The sequence below is a fragment of the Phocoena sinus genome, chromosome 14, assembly GCF_008692025.1.
Source record: "Phocoena sinus isolate mPhoSin1 chromosome 14, mPhoSin1.pri, whole genome shotgun sequence".
NCBI classification, from domain to species: Eukaryota; Metazoa; Chordata; class Mammalia; order Artiodactyla; family Phocoenidae; genus Phocoena; species Phocoena sinus.
This window is the reverse complement of record NC_045776.1, coordinates 80149873-80169658: the sequence shown is the minus strand read 5'-3', so window position 1 is coordinate 80169658 and position 19786 is coordinate 80149873. Positions and strand designations below refer to the sequence as shown.

General features: G+C 42.6%; 1 protein-coding gene across 6 annotated transcripts in view; it reads left to right on the top strand.

Annotated features, from left to right (window-relative positions):
• Positions 1–19786, top strand: part of ACAD10 (acyl-CoA dehydrogenase family member 10) — a 49203-nt gene that overhangs the window by 12091 nt on the left and 17326 nt on the right. For 4 of the 6 annotated variants that reach the window (XM_032603599.1, XM_032603596.1, XM_032603597.1 and 1 more), the window contains exons 5-12: positions 2606–2764; positions 3476–3635; positions 5144–5285; positions 10480–10548; positions 12038–12219; positions 16196–16346; positions 17433–17578; positions 18339–18512. In XM_032603599.1, coding sequence (XP_032459490.1) covers positions 2606–2764; positions 3476–3635; positions 5144–5285; positions 10480–10548; positions 12038–12219; positions 16196–16346; positions 17433–17578; positions 18339–18512 — 1183 coding nt within the window. Of the gene's footprint in view, positions 1–2605; positions 2765–3475; positions 3636–5143; positions 5286–10479; positions 10549–12037; positions 12220–16195; positions 16347–17432; positions 17579–18338; positions 18513–19786 lie in introns of those variants that run through there. The other 2 variants (XM_032603602.1, XM_032603601.1) reach the window with 2 other exon arrangements.

Genomic DNA, 19786 nt, shown 5'->3' with positions numbered 1-19786 from the left:
AGGAAAAAAATTATTTTGGTAGAAGTAAAGCTAATGGAACCATTCCTGTGATCCCCATCATCCCTGGAGGCTGTTCCTGAACTTTTCAATGTCACAGAAATCTGTTTCTTCTGACGTGTATGTGGCTTTTGAATTTTGTTCATCTACTTTGTTTTTGGTTTTGTTTTGTTTTTTTTTAGTATGGATGTTTTATATCTGAAATTTTGCTTGTGTCCAGGTGTAAGCAATGGGTAATGTCTTTTTTTGTGTTTTATTTTTGGCTGTGTTGGGTCTTAATTGTGGCACACGGGCTTCTCTCTAGTTGTGGCACGTGGACTCCAGAGAGCACGGGCTCAGTAGCTGCCACACGCGGGCTCTCTAGTTGTGGCGCACAGGCTTAGTTGCCCCGTGGCATGTGGGATCTTAGTTCCCCGACCAGGAATCAAACCCATGTCCCCTGCATTGAGAGGCAGATTCTTAACCACTGGACCACCAGGGAAGTCCCCATCTACTTTGTTCTTTAAGTAAAAACTTTTACATTATTATTATTTCTTTTTGTAAAGAACACATGATGTAAGATTTACCATCCTAGGGGTTTCCCTGGTGGCGCAGTGGTTAAGAATCTGCCTGCCAGTGCGGGGCACACAGGTTTGAGCTCTGGTCCAGGCAGATCCCACATGCCACGGAGCAACTAAGCCCGTGTGCCACAACTACTGAGCCTGCGCTCTAGAGCCCGTGAGCCACACTACTGAGCCTGCGCACCACAACTACTGAAGCCTGCGTACCTAGAGCCCGTGCTCCACAACAAGAGAAGCCACTGCAGTGAGAAGCCCGTGCGCCACAATGAAGAGTAGCCCCTGCTCACCGCAACTAGAGAACGCCCATGTGCAGCAACGAAGACCCAACACAGCCAAAAATAAATAAATAAATAAATTTATTTTTTAAAAAAAGTAAATAAAAAATGCTAATGTAGTACAATGAAAAAAAGAAGATTTACCATCCTAGACATTTTTAATTATACAGGACAGTAATTTTAGGTATATTCACATTGTTGTGAAACACAACCCCAGAAATTTTTCATCTGGCAAAATAGAACACAAGAAGTCCAGGGACCTTATCCAGTTTAAATCTCAGGAATTTTTTCACTTCTGCAAATGTACTCACCTATGAGAGGAGGTGTCTGCTTGGCAGACTTGGCCCTGACCCCCAGGGTTTGCTCCCCCTCTCCTCTTGTCTCGGCTGGTACAGCTGTGCTGCTTTCCTGTCGCATGATGCCTTTATTGGTGTCTGAAACACCTGGCTTCTCTGCTACCCACTGTTGACATTTTCTTTAGAAGGAGCTTCTTTGTCTTCTTTTAGCTCATTCAGGTCCTTAGGAGACCAGGAAGAGTCAGTAACTTATTCAGAACATTTATTTGTCTGAAAAGGCAGTTCTTCTCTAACCTTGAACAATGGGAGTTTGGAGGAGAGGGAGGGGCCCTCAGGTTTGTCCTTGGTCTTGGAGAGCGAGGGTCAATTCAGGAGTGACTGAGGGAGTTAGTTCTATTCTTTGGGCAGACCAGAGGGTATTGGTTACAGGCCTCTATGGACATTTTAGGCCTGCTCACAGGAGATCAAGCCATGGGGACAGTGTCAGAGGACTTGGGGTTGCTGGGTCAGAGGTAGCCTGACACTGAGACAGCTGTTTCAGGGTTCTCCTGAACCCTCAGCAGCACCCCACCAGTTCTGGATCAGATACAGGTTGAAGCAAGGCTGTCAGGATACAGGAGGCTCTTTGCATGAAAGGGAACCATGTCTTTGCCACTGACGATCTCTTTGGTGTTAGCCCTCCTGTGGGATTTATCTGTCTAGGCTGAGTACAGCTGTTTGTTTTTTAACTTCTGAAATATGGACATTAAAGTCATGTTTCTTTTATAACAGTAAACAGTGCCTTCTTTCTGAGAAAACGGTGAAATACTTTCCCTAAAACTGAAACGTGCAGCTTTTCTGTGCATTCACAATACCTAACATTAGCAAAGTGCTATGTCATTTCGGAGTACACTGAAGTTCACTAAGTTTCCCAGCTACCGTTAAGATAGGTAAGATGGGGCTTCCCTGGTGGTGCAGTGGTTGAGAGTCCGCCTGCCGATGCAGGGGATGCGGGTTTGTGCCCCGGTCCGGGAGGATCCCACGTGCCACGGAGCGGCTGGGCCCGTGAGCCATGGCCGCTGAGCCTGCGCGTCCGGAGCCTATGCTCCGCAACGGGAGAGGCCACAACAGTAAGAGGCCCACGTACTGCAAAGAAAAAAAAAAAAAAAAAAAGATAGGTAAGATGGCTGTTAGTGTTCCCAGTTTCCTGACGATGAACCTGAAGCCCATAGTGCCTTCGCTGTTTGCGCAAGGTCACTCACTGTGTCTGAACCAGAACTTTGGTTTTCTGAGTCTTCCCTTAGGTTGTAACCCAGTATTTCCAAATCACTCCTCTTAAAAAAGCAACATCATTTTATATCATGACACTCTTAAGTTACTTGTTATAACAAATCTCCACTGCCTTCCTTCTGCTCTGCTTTTCAGAAAATATACTGGGTGTACGTGGGAACACCACTTTTAGGGACATTCATCTCTCCTTCCTGTCCCTCCCTCTCAGGTTGTGGAATCCTGCCTGGAAGGTGTCTGCAAGCCAGACGCCAGGATGTACAAGCTGTGCTTGGAGCGGCTAGGCCGGCAGCCTTCTGAGTCCATCTTTCTGGATGATCTTGGACCGAATCTAAAAGCAGCTGCCAGCCTTGGTATTCACACCATTAAGGTAAAGGTCACTGTTTTTTGAACCCCTGTTGTGCCCCAGGCACTAGTGTAAGCATCTCTACGCAGTCCTCTTACACTCATAGTGGCAGTTGCCTCTGGTGGTTTTCACCCATGCTGCCATAGTCTTTTTATTTTTTATTGATTATGAAATCTAGGTGACTAGCCACTTGTATTTTCAATAGGAAGTAAGAAGGCAGAATGAGAAAAGAGTTACACAGGGAGGTGAATGGCAGGCTTAAGACATTTCGGGTGACAGCTCTGCTGGCCTGGTGATGCTGCTCTGGGTGGGGACCCAGCAGCTACCAGACACACGGGCCATCCCAATGCTTTGAAGCAGGAGAAGCCACGTTGGTGGCCGGGGTCTCTGTCCAGCTTTCTGCGTTTGGGTTTTCGTTATTAGCTGACGGGCCCGTAGGGACAGAGTGGACACTACACACAATATTCTGCCCTCCTGGCACAAGGGAGTATCATTCACTTTTAACCGGCACTCTTCCCAGCAGATAAGAAAGTTTAATGTGGTTAGGAATTAAATGGGAGGAGGAAACTCATTCTGAGGCTTTCTCATGAGCTGACTCCCCTGGCTGCAAAGTCCTTGCTCAGAGAACTGACTTCTTCTATATTTCCCTCTAAGAAAGTACCCTCTCAGAGAACAGGCAGGAGGGTGGGGCAGGGTTGACTGGGTGTCCATGTTCAGTATTCTCTGTGAAACCAGGTTCATGACCCAGAGACTGCAGTAAAGGAACTGGAAACTCTTCTGGGTTTTCCGTTGAGAATGGCTGTTCCAAACACTCGCCCTTTGAGAAAGACGATGGAAATTCCCAAGGACTCCTTGGAGAAGCACCTCAAAGGCTTACTGGGGACCCAAGCCACAGGTAGTTAAGCTTCTGCATTTTGGTAAAGGCTAGGCTTTCAGTCTGGTTCTCACTTTCAGTCCTTAGTGGAATATGCTGGAGACAAAGACGCCATGTGGTGAAGCAAATAGCCAGTGGGCTCAGTGAGCCCAGTGGACCCGGGTGCTGCTCTGTTTTACTTGGGAAAAAGCACTGACTTCCTTTTTTACGGATCCCCAAAGTGTACTTGGCCCTTGTTCCATGTGAGAGTGTGGTGTGGCAGCAGCCGCCTGCAAAGGGCTGTCCCGGAGGACAGGAACTTGCAGTATGTGCCCAGGGGTGTTTGAGTGTTTCTAATAGTTTTGAGATGACAGCCTGTTTTGTGAAGGTGACTTAAAAGTTGCACGAATTTACAATGTGACAAGCCGTCTCTATCTCTTCAAAGGAACCTCTAGCTCCTTCTTCACATTCCACCCTCAGAAAAACAGGTGCCTCATGACCTTTTTCTTTTTAAATTTATTTTATTAAAGTATAGTTGCATGAACTTTTGAAGAAATTTCTACCTGGTGATAAAGTTTGATCCTTGAAAGTACTTTTTTTTAATTTAATTTATTTTTTTATACATCAGGTTCTTATTAGTCATCCATTTTATACATATTTGTGTATATATGTCCATCCCAATCTCCCAATTCATCCCACCACCCCCACCACCCCCGCCACTTTCCCCCCTTGGTGTCCATACGTTTGTTCTCTACATCTGTGTCTCTATTTCTGCCCTGCAAACCGGTTCATCTGTACCATTTGAAAGTACTCTTTGTATGCAGCTTCTCATAAGGATTTTTTTCCAGTGATGGGATTGTTCTTAGAGCCTCTGCAAAGCTGAGGGACCCTTTCTGATGAGACCAGCTAAGTCAGGCAAACTCCCATTTCCTGCGAATCTGTGTGTAGAGTTCATCTCATTGTGAAGACTAGGGTTAATTAGGCTGTTTCTGCAAGGGAGCCTCAGAGTTTAGCCTGCTGGGGTGGGAAACGCATCTCCTGAAAGCAGCTTTGGCTCGAGCTGCAGGCCTCTGCATAGCTCCTTTCAGCTGTCACGTCATTGTCAGGCGTGGTGTGGCCAAGTATGGGGTGAGGGGCACACTTTTCAAGTGAGGGCACTTTTCATCCTCGGCTTAAAGCATTCCATTTAGCAAGATGGGTTTCCATGACTGTGCTTGTGTTTTACAAACAGAACTAAAAGACTTTTCTTTACGGAGCAGGAGTTGGCAAGAAGGACAAAATTGGACACCTGCACAAAGTAAAAATTGTCATGGTGTAAATCCAGTGGCCTTTGCCACACCATAGTGTGATGTTCTGGACTCGAGCTGGAGGTGGGGGGTATGCCTGGGACGCAGTCACGTCTGGTACCCCGGGAGGAGCTGCTTTCCTTACAGATCATTCCAAATCAGGGCGCTCCGCATCCATATGCAGTACTCATTAGAAAGAAAGAATGTCTGTCCACATTTGTCCTCCAGAGCTGGTTTGAGTTTTCCTTGCTTTCAAACTTGCAGGCCCATTGGAACTCCTTCAGTTTGATCACGGGCAGTCAAATCCCATCTACTACATCAGGCTGGCTAAACATCAGCTGGTTCTGAGGAAGAAACCGCCAGGGACACTGCTCCCGTCGGCGCATGCAGTAGAGAGGGAGTTCAGGTAAATTCTCAGAGCTGGGGGCGTGCTTGCCATCCCCAGCCTCCGCAGCCCAGCCCCTGAGCTGGCCAATCAGCACTCCATTAAAGTGCCTTGAGACATTTAAAATTACAAGTGTGACTCTCCAAAATTATTTCTGAGAAGAACATGTCACCTAATTTTATTCAGGAGCTTGTTTTCTCTTTTCTCTTCCTAAACCTCTAGGAGGCTAGACTTTTTTTGAGCCTCTGTTAAGTGCGGTCATAGCCCAAGGAGGCATGGTTGTGAGTTGATAGTTATTGAAACCTGGGGTTCCTTATATGAATCCCTCTACTTTTATGTATGTTTGATATTTTTCATAATAAAATGTTTAAAATGATAAATGTATTACAACCCATCCAAAATAAAATCTTTTGCTTTGTGAATAGGAAAATTTAAACATAGTAGGTTGAAAAACACTAGCTCCAGACTCTTGGACAGTGAGTGGCAATGCGATGACTGGACTCCAGAGTGGGGCTTCCTCTCCTGAACGGCTTTCTCTTCCTCTTCTGCCTTCCTTCCAGCCTATCATGTTCTGCAGAAGGAAAGTTGCAGAGAGTAGAAGGAAAATGTGATTGCGGCTCCTGGCCTCTTCTTTCTCACCATTTACTGTCTCCCCTCTGACTTTTTGGTTCCTTGAATCTGACTTCTCTAAGTGTTACAGGGACTGATGACTGACATTTATGAAGCCTTCAGGGTTCGTTTATGAAGCCTACAGGAAGAAACCTGTAGCTATTTGTGAGCATTCATAAATGTGCCCGTGTGATAGTGAGTGTGTGCTTGTAGAAGAGAAACCCTGAAGTGCAAAACTCCCACTGTCTCTGTGCCTCCTGCTTGTGAACTCTCACCAACTTCCTAGCGTACTGAGGAATTCTGGAGTGTTAGAAGGACATCGAAAAATCCAAGAATGCACAGAATTTCTGTTTTAGTAAAGGAATAAAATGTGCATTTGAAGATGAAATGTGTACGGTATCTGCTTATAAAATGCCAAATCAAATTTGGAAAACTGGGAAAACAGTATAACATAATTTATAAAAACCTCAGGGTAGTCATACTTTTATACCTAATAATTCCAATAGGGGATCTCTCTTTAAAAAAATAATTCTAAATAGGGAGAAAAGCTTTATGCATTAATATGCTCACTGCAGTGTAGTTTATAATAAAAAAAATTGGAAACCTACAGGTACAATAACTGAGTAATGATTGTGCAAACCTTGGTATTTCTGCTTGTTGGAACAATAACAATAATAGTAACAGCTAACATTTACTGAGTGTTTAGTATGTGTCGGGCACTAAATAAGTGCTTTGAATATATTGTTAATTCAAATCGTTCTCATGACTCCCTGATCTGGTCCTATTACGATCTCCATTTTATAGATGAGGACAGTGAAGCTTAAAGAAGTTAAGCAGCATGCCTGGTGACACACGTCTAGTATGTGAGTGATGGAGTCTGGCTTCACACCCAGGGCTGGTAGGATCCCATACCCCAGTCTTAATGATTATGCTATTATTGCAGCCAATAAAAGGATGCCTATAATAAAATTAAAATGTGTAGAATAAAACTTTTTTCCTTTTTGGCCGCCCACTGTGCCTTGGGGGATCTTAGTTCTCCAACCAGGGACTGAACCCAGGCCATGGCAGTGAAAGTGCCGAGTCTTAACCACTGGACCACCAGGGGACTCTGCAGAAAATAAAATTTTAATGTAGCAAAAACAGATACAAACTATATATGTCTTAACTATGTTTTTTGTAAAGACTTGTACATTGAAACAAAAATATTGGAAAGGAACACACCAAAATGTTTACCCTGGTCATGTTTGGGTAGTTTGTTAGTACAAGTTGTAAGTGACAGAAACCCACCTAGCCTGACTTAAGCATTCAAAAAAAAGAAAGGAGGAGAAGTGGTAAAATGTATTGGCTTCATTATCTAAACCTTTCAGGTGTGGCTGGATCCAGGGGCCCAAATAATGTCACCAGGACCCATTCATTCTCTCTGTCCATCTCTCAACACTTCTCTCCTTGATAACTACAGTGAACGTTCCAGCATATCTCCTGAGATTGACTTGTTGGCCTGGTGTGGGTCACAGCTTTTTTCCTGAACCAATCTCTGTGGTCAGGAGGATGCATTATTCAGATTGGCCAAATCTGGGTCTTGTGCTCAACCCTGGAATCAGGATTGAGTCACTCTCACCCAAACCATGTGAATCTACAGTGGAGGAGAGCTGTTTCCCAAAGGAATGTCTAGCTATTACTATCAGAACATGAAAAGGGGAAAGGACAAAAGGCAGCCCAAAGCAGGAGCCAGTTATTGGTGATAAGACTGACTCATTATTTTTCTATTTAAAAAGATTCCTTCCTTAATGTTTCATAGAATTTATCAGTAAACACATCGGGCCTGGAGGTTTTTTAGGAAAAGTTTTTGGATTATGGGTTTGATGTAATAGATATTGGGTTATTCAGGTATTTTATTTCGTCTTGCCTTAGTTTTGGTAAATTGTAATTTGCAAGGAATTTGTACATTTATTAAAATATATAAAATTATATTATAAAATATATAAAGTTATATATGTCCATTTCATGTTAACAGTTGAATTTATTGTTCAAAATATTCCCTTACTGTCTGTTTTTTTTTAATTTATTTCTGGCTGTGTTGGGTCTTCGTTGTACGTGGGCTTTCTCTAGTTGCGGTGAGCGGGGGATACTCTTTGTTGCGGTGCGCATGCTTCTTATTGCAGTGGCTTCTCTTGTTGCAGAGCATGGGCTCTGGGTGTGCAGGCTTCAGTAGTTGTGGCACACAGGCTCAATAGTTGTGGCTCTCGGGCTCTAGAGCAGAGGCTCAGTAGTTGTGGTGCACGGGCTTAGTTGCTCTGCGGCATGTGGGATCTTCCCGGACCAGGGCTTGAACCCATGCCCCCTGCATTGACAGGCGGATTCTTAACCACTGCACCACCAGGGAAGTCCTCCCTTACTGTCCTTTTAATGTATGTAGGATCTGTAGTGATTTCCCATCTTTACCATTCCTGCTGTGGATTGATAGTATTTTCTCTCTCTTTCTTTCATCAGTCTACCTAGGGATTTATCATTGTGTTGATAATTTAAAAGAACAAATGTTTAGTTTTGTTAATTTTTCTGTTGTTTATTTTCTATTTCATTTAGTTCTGCTCTGAGCTTTATTTCTTTCCATCTTCTTACTGTGGGTGTATTTTTACCTTCTTAGGTGTAACCTTATGCCATTGATTTAACATCTTCCTTTTCTAATATGAGCTTTCAAAGTTATGTTACTTTGTAAGCGCATATGCATCCCACAAATTTTGACATGTGTTTTTATTATTATTATTACGGTTTGAAATATTTTCTAATGTCCCTTGTGATTTCTTCTTTGACCCATGGCTTACATGGAAGTGTGTTATTTAACTTCCAAATATTTGGGCTTTTTCTAGCTATCATATAGTAACAAGTTCTTGTTTAATTCTATTGAGGTCTTAGAAATACTCTGTAAGATTTTGATACTTGGGGCTTCCCTGGTGGTGCAGTGGTTAAGAATCCACCTGCCTAATGCAGGAGACACGGGTTTAAGCCCTGGTCTGGGACGATCCCACATGCCACGGAGCAGCTAAGCCCATGCACCACAACAACTGAGCCTGCACTCCTAGAGCCCGTGAGCCACACTACTGAGCCCGTGCACCCAGAGCCCGAGCTCTGCAACAAGAGAAGCCACCGCAATGAGAAGCCCGCACACCGTGACGAAGAGTAGCCCCCACTCGCCGCAACTAGAGAAACCGCACGCAGCAATGAAGACCCAATGCAGCCAAAAATAATAAATAAATAAATTTATTTTTTAAAAAAGATTTTGATACTTGGAAATTTATTAGGACTTATTTTATGGACGAGTACGTGATATATCTTGGTGAATATACTGTGTGCACTCTAAAAGAATGTGTATCCTGCAGTGTCTGTGTGAGTGTTATAGAAATGTCCATCAGGTCAAGCTGGCTGGTAGTGTTGTTCAGATCTGTGTCTTACTGACTTTTTCTAGTTAGTGTAGTTTTGATCAAGTCAGTTACTGATAAAGGCATTTTACAGTCTCAGCTATGATTGTGAGTTTGTCCGTTTCTATCTTTCATTCTGATAATTTTTACTTTAGGTATTTTTGAAGCTCTTTTATTAGGCACGTACACATCTTTTATTTACTTTTGTAATTTGAAGTATAGTTGATTTAATGTTGTGTTTTAATTTCTGCTATACAGCAAAGTGACTCAGTTATAAATATATATATTCTTTTTTATGCTGTATTTTTTTATATATATATTCTTTTTCATATTCTTTTCCATAATGGTTTATCACAGGATATTGAATACAGTTCCCTGTGCTATATAGTAGGACCTTGTTGTTTAAGGCACATACACATTTATGATTGTAATATCTTCCTGGTGAATTAACTCTTGTATTATTTTGAAATGTCCCTTTTTATCTCTGGTAGTCCTCTTTGCCTTAAGGTCTCTTTTTCTAATATTGATATAGCTATACCAGCTTTCTTATGCTTACCAATTGTATGGAACTTCCCTTTCCATCCTTTCATACTTTATTTTATTTATTTATTTTTATCTATGTTTTTATATTTAAATCATGTCCCTTATAGACAGTATATTAAGTCTTGCTTTTGAACCCAGTAGGACAACTTCTGTCTTTTAATTGGAATGTTTACTCTATTAAATTTAGTGTAATTATCAGTATGTTTGAGTCAGGTCTATAATTGCTGTTTGATCTTTGTCCCATTTGTCTTTTGTTCTCCTTGCCTTTTTGCCTTCTTGGGTCAATTGAAATTTTTAAGTTTTAGCGTTCCATTTTAATTTCTGCATGTAAAATTTTTAAATCAAAAAATAATTTCAGGGCTTCCCTGGTGGCGCAGTGGTTGAGAGTCCACCTGCCGATGCAGGGGACACGGGTTCGTGCCCCGGTCCGGGAAGATCCCACATACCGCGGAGCGGCTGGGCCCGTGAGCCATGGCCGCTGAGCCTGCGCATCCGGAGCCTGTGCTCCGCAACGGGAGAGGCCACAACAGTGAGAGGCCCGCGTATCACAAAAAAAAAACAAAAACAAAAACAAAAAATAATAATAATTTCAAGAAAATCCAGTCATCTCATTCAGCAGTGTCTCTCATTTTTCTTTGTTCTGGCAGGATAATGAAAGCCCTTGCGAATGCTGGAGTCCCTGTCCCCAAAGTTCTTGACCTCTGTGAGGACTCAAGGTAATGTTCAGATTTATTTTTACTATTGTGTATTCAAGCTACAGAAAAGTCCTTATACTAACTCACATTCCAGTTTGCTAGAGTAAAGACAAGTAAAATTTGGGTAGAAGAGAAAAGAGATTTTATAGTTACCTCCCCTAGAAGTTCACAGATCTTTAAGTTATCCTGAAAGATAAATGCCTGCTTTCGTGAGAATTGGTAGGAAACATCTTTTCTAACATTAAAAAAATATATGTCCATCTAGTTTCATGTTGCTTGTTTTAATTAATTTTTTTATTGTGGGCTTTCTAAACTGTTTTTGAATTGCTTTATAATATTGCTTTCTGAGTCTGTCTCTTTTTTCCCGATTTTTTAATTATGAAAATTTCGAAACATACACAGAAGTTGAAAGAAGAAAAAATAGTACGATGAGCACCCATTTACACTTCATCTAGATGAAAACATTTGTTAACATTTTGCCACATTTGCTTTCTATGTATATGTATATATGTGTATGTGTATATATGTGAATAGGTGTACTATATAGATAAAATAATTTTATAGAAATAGTTAATTATATATAACATTTTTCTAAAAATGTTTTATAACATAGTTTAATAAGTTTTATTAAATAATTATATAATTATTTTGTAAGTTAATAAGTATATCTTATATGTATGTATATAAATTATTATTCACTGAAACTTTTGAAGTAAGTTTCAGGCAGCATACATCTTCTAAGAATAAAGACATTTTCTTTCATAACCACAGCAATATTACATTTAAGATAATTAAAAATAATTTAATAATATAATTTAATATCTAGGCCATGTTCAAGTCAGGATGAATAGTTACAATAGAATTTTCAAAACAACTTTTCAGAGTACTAAACTGATTTCTAGTAGTGACAAAAGATGGATTAATGACATTTTGGTGTGTCACCTTAATACTTTGGGGTGTTGTATATGCCATTCATACCACTGGATAATGATGAAAATAACATCAATAACAAGAAGGGATACTTATCCAACCCTCAGTGAAGCCAGAAACATATGCCAGGCATTCCCTATGTATTTGCTCCCTTAATTCTTATAACTATCCTTTGAAGCATTATAGACTGAAAAAAAACAAAGCTCAGAGAGCTTTAATATGTTTCTCAGGATCACACTGCTAGGAAGGGCAGAGGTGGCACTTAAGCCTGGTTCTCTGACTCCAAATCCCCCTCTCCACATGCTGCTTTCCTGTATTATCACACTTAATCCCATTCCGATGGCTTCTACAAGTGGACCAAAGAGAAGAGAGGCATGCTGGCAAGAAGTGTAGACAGGGATGTGTGTGTGTGTGGATTGGAGGGAGTACTTCTAACCCCTGTGCTTGTGTGCAAAGGAAAAAGGAAGTTTCCAGTACTCTGGATCCAAACTCCCACCCAGCACTCAAAGCTTACACACAGGACAGAGCAGTGCCTGCCACATCATGGGCCACTGAAACACCCTGTCTGTGCCCCTGCTAGGGTCATCGGCACTCCCTTCTATCTGATGGAGTACTGCCCAGGCCTCATCTACAAAGACCCCTCTCTGCCAGGCTTGGAGCCCAGCCAGAGGCGGGCCATCTACACTGCCATGAACAGAGTCTTGTGCAAGATTCACAGTGTGGACCTCAAGGCCGCAGGCCTAGAAGACTATGGGAAACACGGTGAGCACGGGGCCGCTTGTCTTCTGTGCTGCTGTTTCCTCACTGGTGCCTCTGCTTTCATGATTTCCATGGTACGAAGGTTTTAAGGCACCACTGGTAAATGTGAGGTGGGCTTGTTAGCTTCCTACTTGGAAATCCACTTTCATTTTAGTATAAGTGTCACTTACCTAGATGCTTTGTCCTGAGATAAATCCCTTCATGGACTACAGAATCTCTCTTCCCTGAAACTTTTATCTCACTGTATCATTTAAATCTTGTTTTTTTTCGATACTGGCCAAAAGTACTTAAGATACGTATTTTCTTCTCCATTTTTCACCATTTCCTCTAAATATTCTTTTCAATATTTAGAGGAAAGATTTAGGGATATATTTTTAAAATGCCATTATGCCAAGGTATTTGTTTGTATAATTTGTTTCTGTTTTCTTCTTTCTTTTTTTAAAAAAATGTCTGAGAGTTCCAGTTGGTCCTCATCCTTGGAAGCACTTGGTATTGTCAGGTTTTCCCTTTTCTTTTTTACTGGAAGTCAGTTGTATTGAAATGTAGCATTTTACGAATGTTGACAAATGCACACACTTTTATAACCACCATCACCATTGTCTTCATGCTTTTGCATGCAGAAACTTTAGCATGAGCCAAAGAGTTTCACTTTTTCTGCCCTGCAGCATTCAACACTATCTGACTCTCAACCAGTGTGCATTGTTGACCATGGTCAAAAAGAATCTCTCAAATAAGCTGTATTTTTTTCTTTCTCTGCTTTTAACCAAAATGTGCCTGTTTTGTCTAGGACCATATCAAAGGCTGCAGTATGTGTCCAAAGTACATCAACTTCCTGACACATTTCTACCAAGTTACCTAAAATTCTGTCATTCCATAGGCACATGATCTGAGGTCTCAAAACTAACCATTTGAGAAACTTTGCTACCACAGAGCAGGCTTGCTGACTTCGCAGCCCCAATTGAGGGAGTTCTTCACCCCTTCCATACGCAGCCTGAGCCATATCATACACTAACCTGTTGACCAGAGTTACCAGCTTAGAGGGGTTCCCTTCCATCTTGGTGGTCTCATTGGAAAACATTTACAGTAAAAATTTGTTTGTTGTTTATCCAAAATTCCAGTTTAACTGAGCATCCTCTATTTTATCTGGGAGCCCTAGTTACCAGTAAAAGGGTCAGCAGGCAAAGACCATAGATGTTGCCTATATTGAGCCATTGTTTCAAAGTGGAAAGAGCCCTAGACCAGAAGTCAGGTGCTGATTTGTGGGGTGACCTTTGGCAAGTCCCATTACTTTGTTATAGTTTTCTCAACAGTAAAGGTTCAGTAAAAAATAGAAAATCAAAAAAAACCCCTGCCCTGCCCCCCTCACAGTGCTGATGTGAAAAGCAAAGGAGATGGCACCTGTCCTAGTCTTTATGGAGATAAAGCCTCTGTCACATGAAGCAACAGGCAATGTGACATCCCATCCTGCGGTGGAGAGAGAGCAGCCTAAGGAGGCCTCTCCCATGTGCTGAGTGGATCCTTTGCCTTTTATTTTTAAAGTAGACTGTTTTGATGCACTTTCCACTGGCCTATTAGTTTGACAAAGAGACAAAGCAGAAATCTGGTGTGATTTTATATGATTCAGGGTCAGCCTCCTGGGCCACAGGCTGTATTTGGAGCTTTATCGCATAAAGCAGCTTCCTCAAATTTCACATTCACTGATCCAGTTTACCCGGGCATCAGATCTTCCTTTTCTTCTCAAGTTATGTCAGGAACCCAGCTGCTGCGTGGGGCATTGGCTATATATAGATAGTACACCATTTGTGTAAAATTGGTATATTTGAATAAATTTAAATGTTTATTTGCACACGTGAAGATATCTCCAAAAGGATGCCTAAGAAATTGGTCACATGGGTTGCCTTTGGGGAATAACGGCTGAGTGGCTGAGCAGGGGGATGGGAGAAAATCTTTATTGCACTCCTTTTTGTCACTTTAATTTCGAGCCATGTGAATATATGATTTATTGAAGAGAACACATTTAAATTTGTAAGGAAAAGAAACAGCACACCAACATGATTTCTGATCAAAAGGGACTTTTGACCAGATCCTTTAGGTCCAGTCTAGTTATCACAAAGAACCTTTCCATCAAGGACCTGCAGGGAACCATAATTCTCTTTTCTCATCCCAGAGGGCAGGCTGCTTTGGGGAGGAAGGGCGTTAATGCCTTGGCAGGCCTGCTCGGGACCAGTGGCCAACAGAGCCAGAGCCGCAGGGACAGCTGCATCTGCTTCCCACGAGAAGGGAGTGGGTACAGCACTGGGGTGGTGTGTATGCGTAGGGGGCAGGGGCACATCCTAAATCCATATAGGGGCTCCTTCCGCAAAGGCTCAGTTCCTGGTGGCCTTTGTATTCATTTTATTATGATAATTTTCAAACTCTAGAAATGTGAAATAGTACAGTGAATAACTATATGCCCACGACTGATTTTAACAATGGTTAACTTTTGCCATATTCCTCTATATAGCTCTTTCTGTTTCTATCTGCACAACTAACAAGGTTGTAGAGATCCTGGCGCTTGACTCCTAACAGCTTCAGTACGCATTTCCTACGTTTCCTAATAGTAAGGACATCTCCCAGCACCATTAACACATCCAAGGAAATTTACCATTTTCCCAGAATATATAAAACCCAGTCCATATTCAGATTTCCTCATTACCCCCCTTACATCTTTTATAAGTGAGTTTTTTTGGTTGGTTTTCCAAATCGGGATCCGATCAAAGAATCTAGAACAGTCCTCTCACTGTTGTTGTTTTTTTTTTAATGAATTTTTTAAGGGACCAGGCAAGTATATTATAGATTTGTTTTGATTGTTACCTGATGATTTCATTTACTGCTGTCTTCTACTTCCTATAATTCTGAAAACTGGAAGTTAGTTCTAAAGGCTTGATTTGGTTGGGGTTAAATTCCTGTGGATTTTGATCTCACCTCTCATCCAGCCCTGCTGGATCCTCCGAAGGACAGGTGTCTGGGTGCTCTGAGTGTGCATTGGACTCCACAGAAGGAGCCCAATCTCTCTATCCTTGTCTTCAAGCTTCTGGGGAACATTTTTCTCTCAGATGAGGGGTGAGGGCTTGACTTAGAGCTAGTGGTGTGATGTGTTATTAATTATAAATTGTTTTAATAGTGACAATAATTGACAACTAATAACAGTGACAGTAATAACGGTCATTATTCATCGAGCAGCCTTCTGTGTTTGGCATATTATATATGGACTGCATTTGGCCTTCACAGTGGTCCTAGGGAATATAGGTGGCAGTACACTCATTGTGCTGATGAAGCAATGGAGGCTTAGAGAGGTTAAATTCGTTGAAAAGCTTAACTGTGAGCCAGCAACTCCAGAACTCCCTCCAGTTTGTGGTCCCAGATATAACTTGCAAGTTCCTCAACTGTGGTAACTCTGGTAGCAAACAGCTGAATAATAGCAAATACTCATGTAGTACTTACTATGTGCCAGGAACATTTGCAAGGGCTTTACATATTTTGTCCTCCCAGCAACTCTATGAGGGCCATCTCATCAATGAGGAAACAAAGGCATAGAAAGGTAAAGTAACCTGCCTGAGATCACACAGAGAATGACAGAGCTGGAAACCAAACCCAGACCAGCCGTCCACCCCAGAGCCTATGCTCTTAGCCAATTACTGTCCTTTAGCCAAGAAGGGATTTATTAAAGGCTGTTAGGAAGCTCATAGGATCTGAGAGGGCCAGGGATCAGGCTTGGAGGCTATGTGGCTGGGAACAATGCCCAGATCACACAGATCCAGCCAAGATAAAACAGCAGTGGCTTCCAGGTTGAGGGGGCAGGAACATCACGTGGGAAATTCTCTAGTCATGGGAAGTAGACGCCTCAGACGTTACAAAGGGTTTCATCGCACTGGTTGATTTTCGAATCCTCTGGAGGTTGCTGAGATGGCACACCATGTTCTAATCCTCTTTCCCTCAGGGGACTATGTTGCACGCCAGGTACAAACATGGATCAAGCAGTATCGAGCCTCGGAAACCAGCACCATCCCGCCAATGGAGAGGCTCATCGAGTGGCTGCCCCTCCACCTTCCCAGGCAGCAGCAGACCACAGTGGTGCATGGGGACTTCAGGTCGACTGGGCGTGAGGAGGGCTGATACTTAGCTGTGGAAAGTGATGGGAAGGGTATTTGAAGGGGAAATTAAGCAGCTGGTCTTGCCCCAGTTTACAGTTGACAATTATCCACTACATGGGCTCTCCCTCTGCAAGGCCTTTAAGGCAGGGTTTCTCAGCTTTGGCACTATTGACGTTTGGGGCCAGATTATTCTCTGTGATGGGGTGCCTGGCCCGTGCAACAGCAGAAGTTAGTACCACCCGCCGGGTCTGAAGGTACAAGCACGGGCTTCAGCTGTAACGACAACTCCAAAGCTGCGTGGCTGTCAACAGCGACAGCAATGATCTTACTCATGAGTCTGCAGTCTGGGACAGGATGGCTTGCTTGAGCCACTGACGTGGGTCTCAGGCGGGGGACTGGAATCACCTGAAGGCTCGCTCACACCTGCACCAGGGCAGAGGAGAGCTGGGCTCCCTGAGCCTCTGCCTGTGTCTCTGTGGTTTCCCACCTGGTCTTTCCAGTATGGCAGCTTCCAGCTGGACTTCCTACCTAGTGGCTCACGGTGTGTGTTCTGAGGGGAGAGGGCCAGGGGGGAGCTGATCACCTTTTCTGTCCCTGTCTCAGGAGTCACTCAGCACCACTTCCACCTGTATTATAATTGTTAGAAGTGAGCTGCTTCCAGGGGTGAAGGATTAGACTCTTTCTTTTGTGGTAGGAGTGTCAAAAAATTGCAGACCTGTTTTGAAACCATCTCGGGAAGGAGTAATTACCAGAACCCAGACATGGTCTCTATGTGGCGAGGGCCACCTGACCAAAGCTGTGGCCCTCAGGAGAGGAATACAGCTGTCCCTCAGCTATCTGCTGAGAGGGGGGTGGGGAATTAATGTGCAGGCCCCCTTCCCATTGTGTGCTGGTGTCCCGTTGGCTGCTCCCAGCTGAGCCAAAGGGCAAGGGAGCTGGTGGATGCAGCCCATGCAGGCTCCCGGGCACATGGGAGGGGTGGGGAGTGCTTCTGAAGGGGTCAGCAGAAGACGCCCAGCACAGAATACACCCTAGCGGTCAGTGTTCTTAGCGCTGTCTCCATCCCTTCTGTGGCTCCTGCAGGCTGGATAACGTGCTGTTCCATCCGGAAACGGCCGAGGTGCTTGCCGTCCTTGACTGGGAACTCTCTACCTTAGGCGACCCCCTTGCCGATGTGGCCCACAGCTGCCTGGCTCACTACCTGCCATCCAGCTTTCCTGTTCAACCAGGTAGGAACTGCCGCTGGGGGAGTGAGGGATGGAGCCAGCGCTCTTCTCAAAGCTTTGGGGCAAACTCTGCTGAAACAGTTGGTGATTGGGCTGCTTCATGAAATTCAGGTATTGAGTATTTCTTCTACAGCATCATTTTTAATGACAGTATAGGATTTCATTGTTATAGAATTAACTTAATAAGGCATTTGGTTTGATTCCTATTTGGATATTTGTTTCCAGTGTTTGTTTTTTTTAAAGTATTACCTTCCCTGTGCTTCCACAAAAAAAGGCAGTGAATATCTGTATAGTAATATCTTTGCCTGTATATAAGTTATACTCCTAGGATAAATTCTTGGAACAGAACATATTACATGCTTCTAAACCATCAAAATGTTACAAATGAAGGAAATAGGTAAGATTTTTTATTTGTTGCAGTTATCTTTTTCATAATTTGGCGAGATCTTCTTTGAATACCATTTTTTTAAACAAATGACTGGTAGAAAATAATATGCATCCACCCTGAACTGTGGCCCAGATGGAATTAGAGGCCCCTCATTCCTTCCTTTACTGCCAATTTAGTCTGAAACTTTTAAGAGCCAAATTGTGAATAACAGCTTCATGCCTGGATTCCAGGCATCTTGAAATGATGAGCTATAACCCTTTGAACTAGTTGTGAAACTGATTTCCAAGGGACGAAGTGATTTTCAGAATTCAAATACTTGGAGCCACAGGAGAGCATGGGGTTTTTGCCTAGTCCTGGGTCTGTCTGTCGCTTCAGGTTTGAGTGACAGTGATCTGTCTGAGCTGGGAATCCCTACTGCAGAGGAGTATTTCAGGATGTACTGTCTTCACATGGGGATCCAGCCCACTGAGAACTGGAACTTCTACATGGCTTTCTCCTTTTTCCGCATTGCTACAATCCTGCAGGGAGTCTACAAGCGCTCACTCACAGGTAATGGGGGCCTGGGAGAGCTGGCCTCGGGCTGTGAGTCACAGCCAAGGGGCTTCTATCCCTGAAACCCTCTCGTAACTGAACTACAAGATTCAGTTAATTCAACCATTTGTCATTAAGTGTATATCATATATATATATATTTTTTTAAATATCAATATTTAAAATTTTTTAAGTTATTAAAATAAGGCACAAAAATTTTTAGAGTAAAAACATACATGATAAGAATTCAACCATATAGAAGAATATAAAATTATTTTCCGGGCTTCCCTGGTGGCGCAGTGGTTGGGAGTCTGCCTGCCGATGTGGGGGACGCGGGTTCGTGCCCCGGTCTGGGAAGATCCCACGTGCCACGGAGCGGCTGGGCCCGTGAGCCATGGCCGCTGAGCCTGTGCGTCCGGAGCCTGTGCTCCGCAACGGGAGAGGCCACAGCGGTGAGAGGCCCGTGTACCGCAAAAAAAAAAAAAAAAAAAAAAAAAAAAAAAAAAAAATATATATATATATATATATATATATATATATATATATATATATATATATACATATGGTAAAATACTTTATTTAACCAGTGTTTTCTAGACTGCATCTTTTAAGTTTGAACTTTTGAGAAGAAAAGTTAAGTATGGCTACTTAGAACTGATGGTTTGATATATACATATGTTACCTATGGAGTGTTCATATATATATGCGAGGATGGCACAATGTTACTAGTTTTAATTCTAAATTCTACAGGGTAGAAATGGAAATAATCTATACCCTAAGTTATTTAAGAAAGTAGAAAGACAGATTAAAGTTTGTTTCCTATGTAGAAGGAAGGCAAGTAGAAAGCAAGCAGTTAGAATCTACCCAAAAGACCTAGAAGTAGTGACTAAGCCAATAGCATTAAGTACCCCTAATTACCCACATTATAATCTATAAATTCCATTCTCACCAAAAGGAACCAAGACTCCTTGGAGAAAGTGGCTGATTTCAGGTCTAGGGCAGAATATCCACAAGATGAACCTGGAACATCTTGCCGTACCAGAGAGCAAGGAGGTTGTTGAAGATTAAGAGGGTCATATCTAAAGGTCTCAGGAGTCAACCTGAATAGGCTCCCACTTGCTAATGACAGGAAACTTTGAGCACCAGTATGATGATAGCTGAAATGGATGAAACACATCAAATATATTTAAATCCATGAGTAAAGAATGATACTAAAACAAAGACACAGTGTCTCACTGGTGACTTTGGAGGTTGGCAGGAAAGCAACCCATTACTCTGAAAATTGGTAAATAA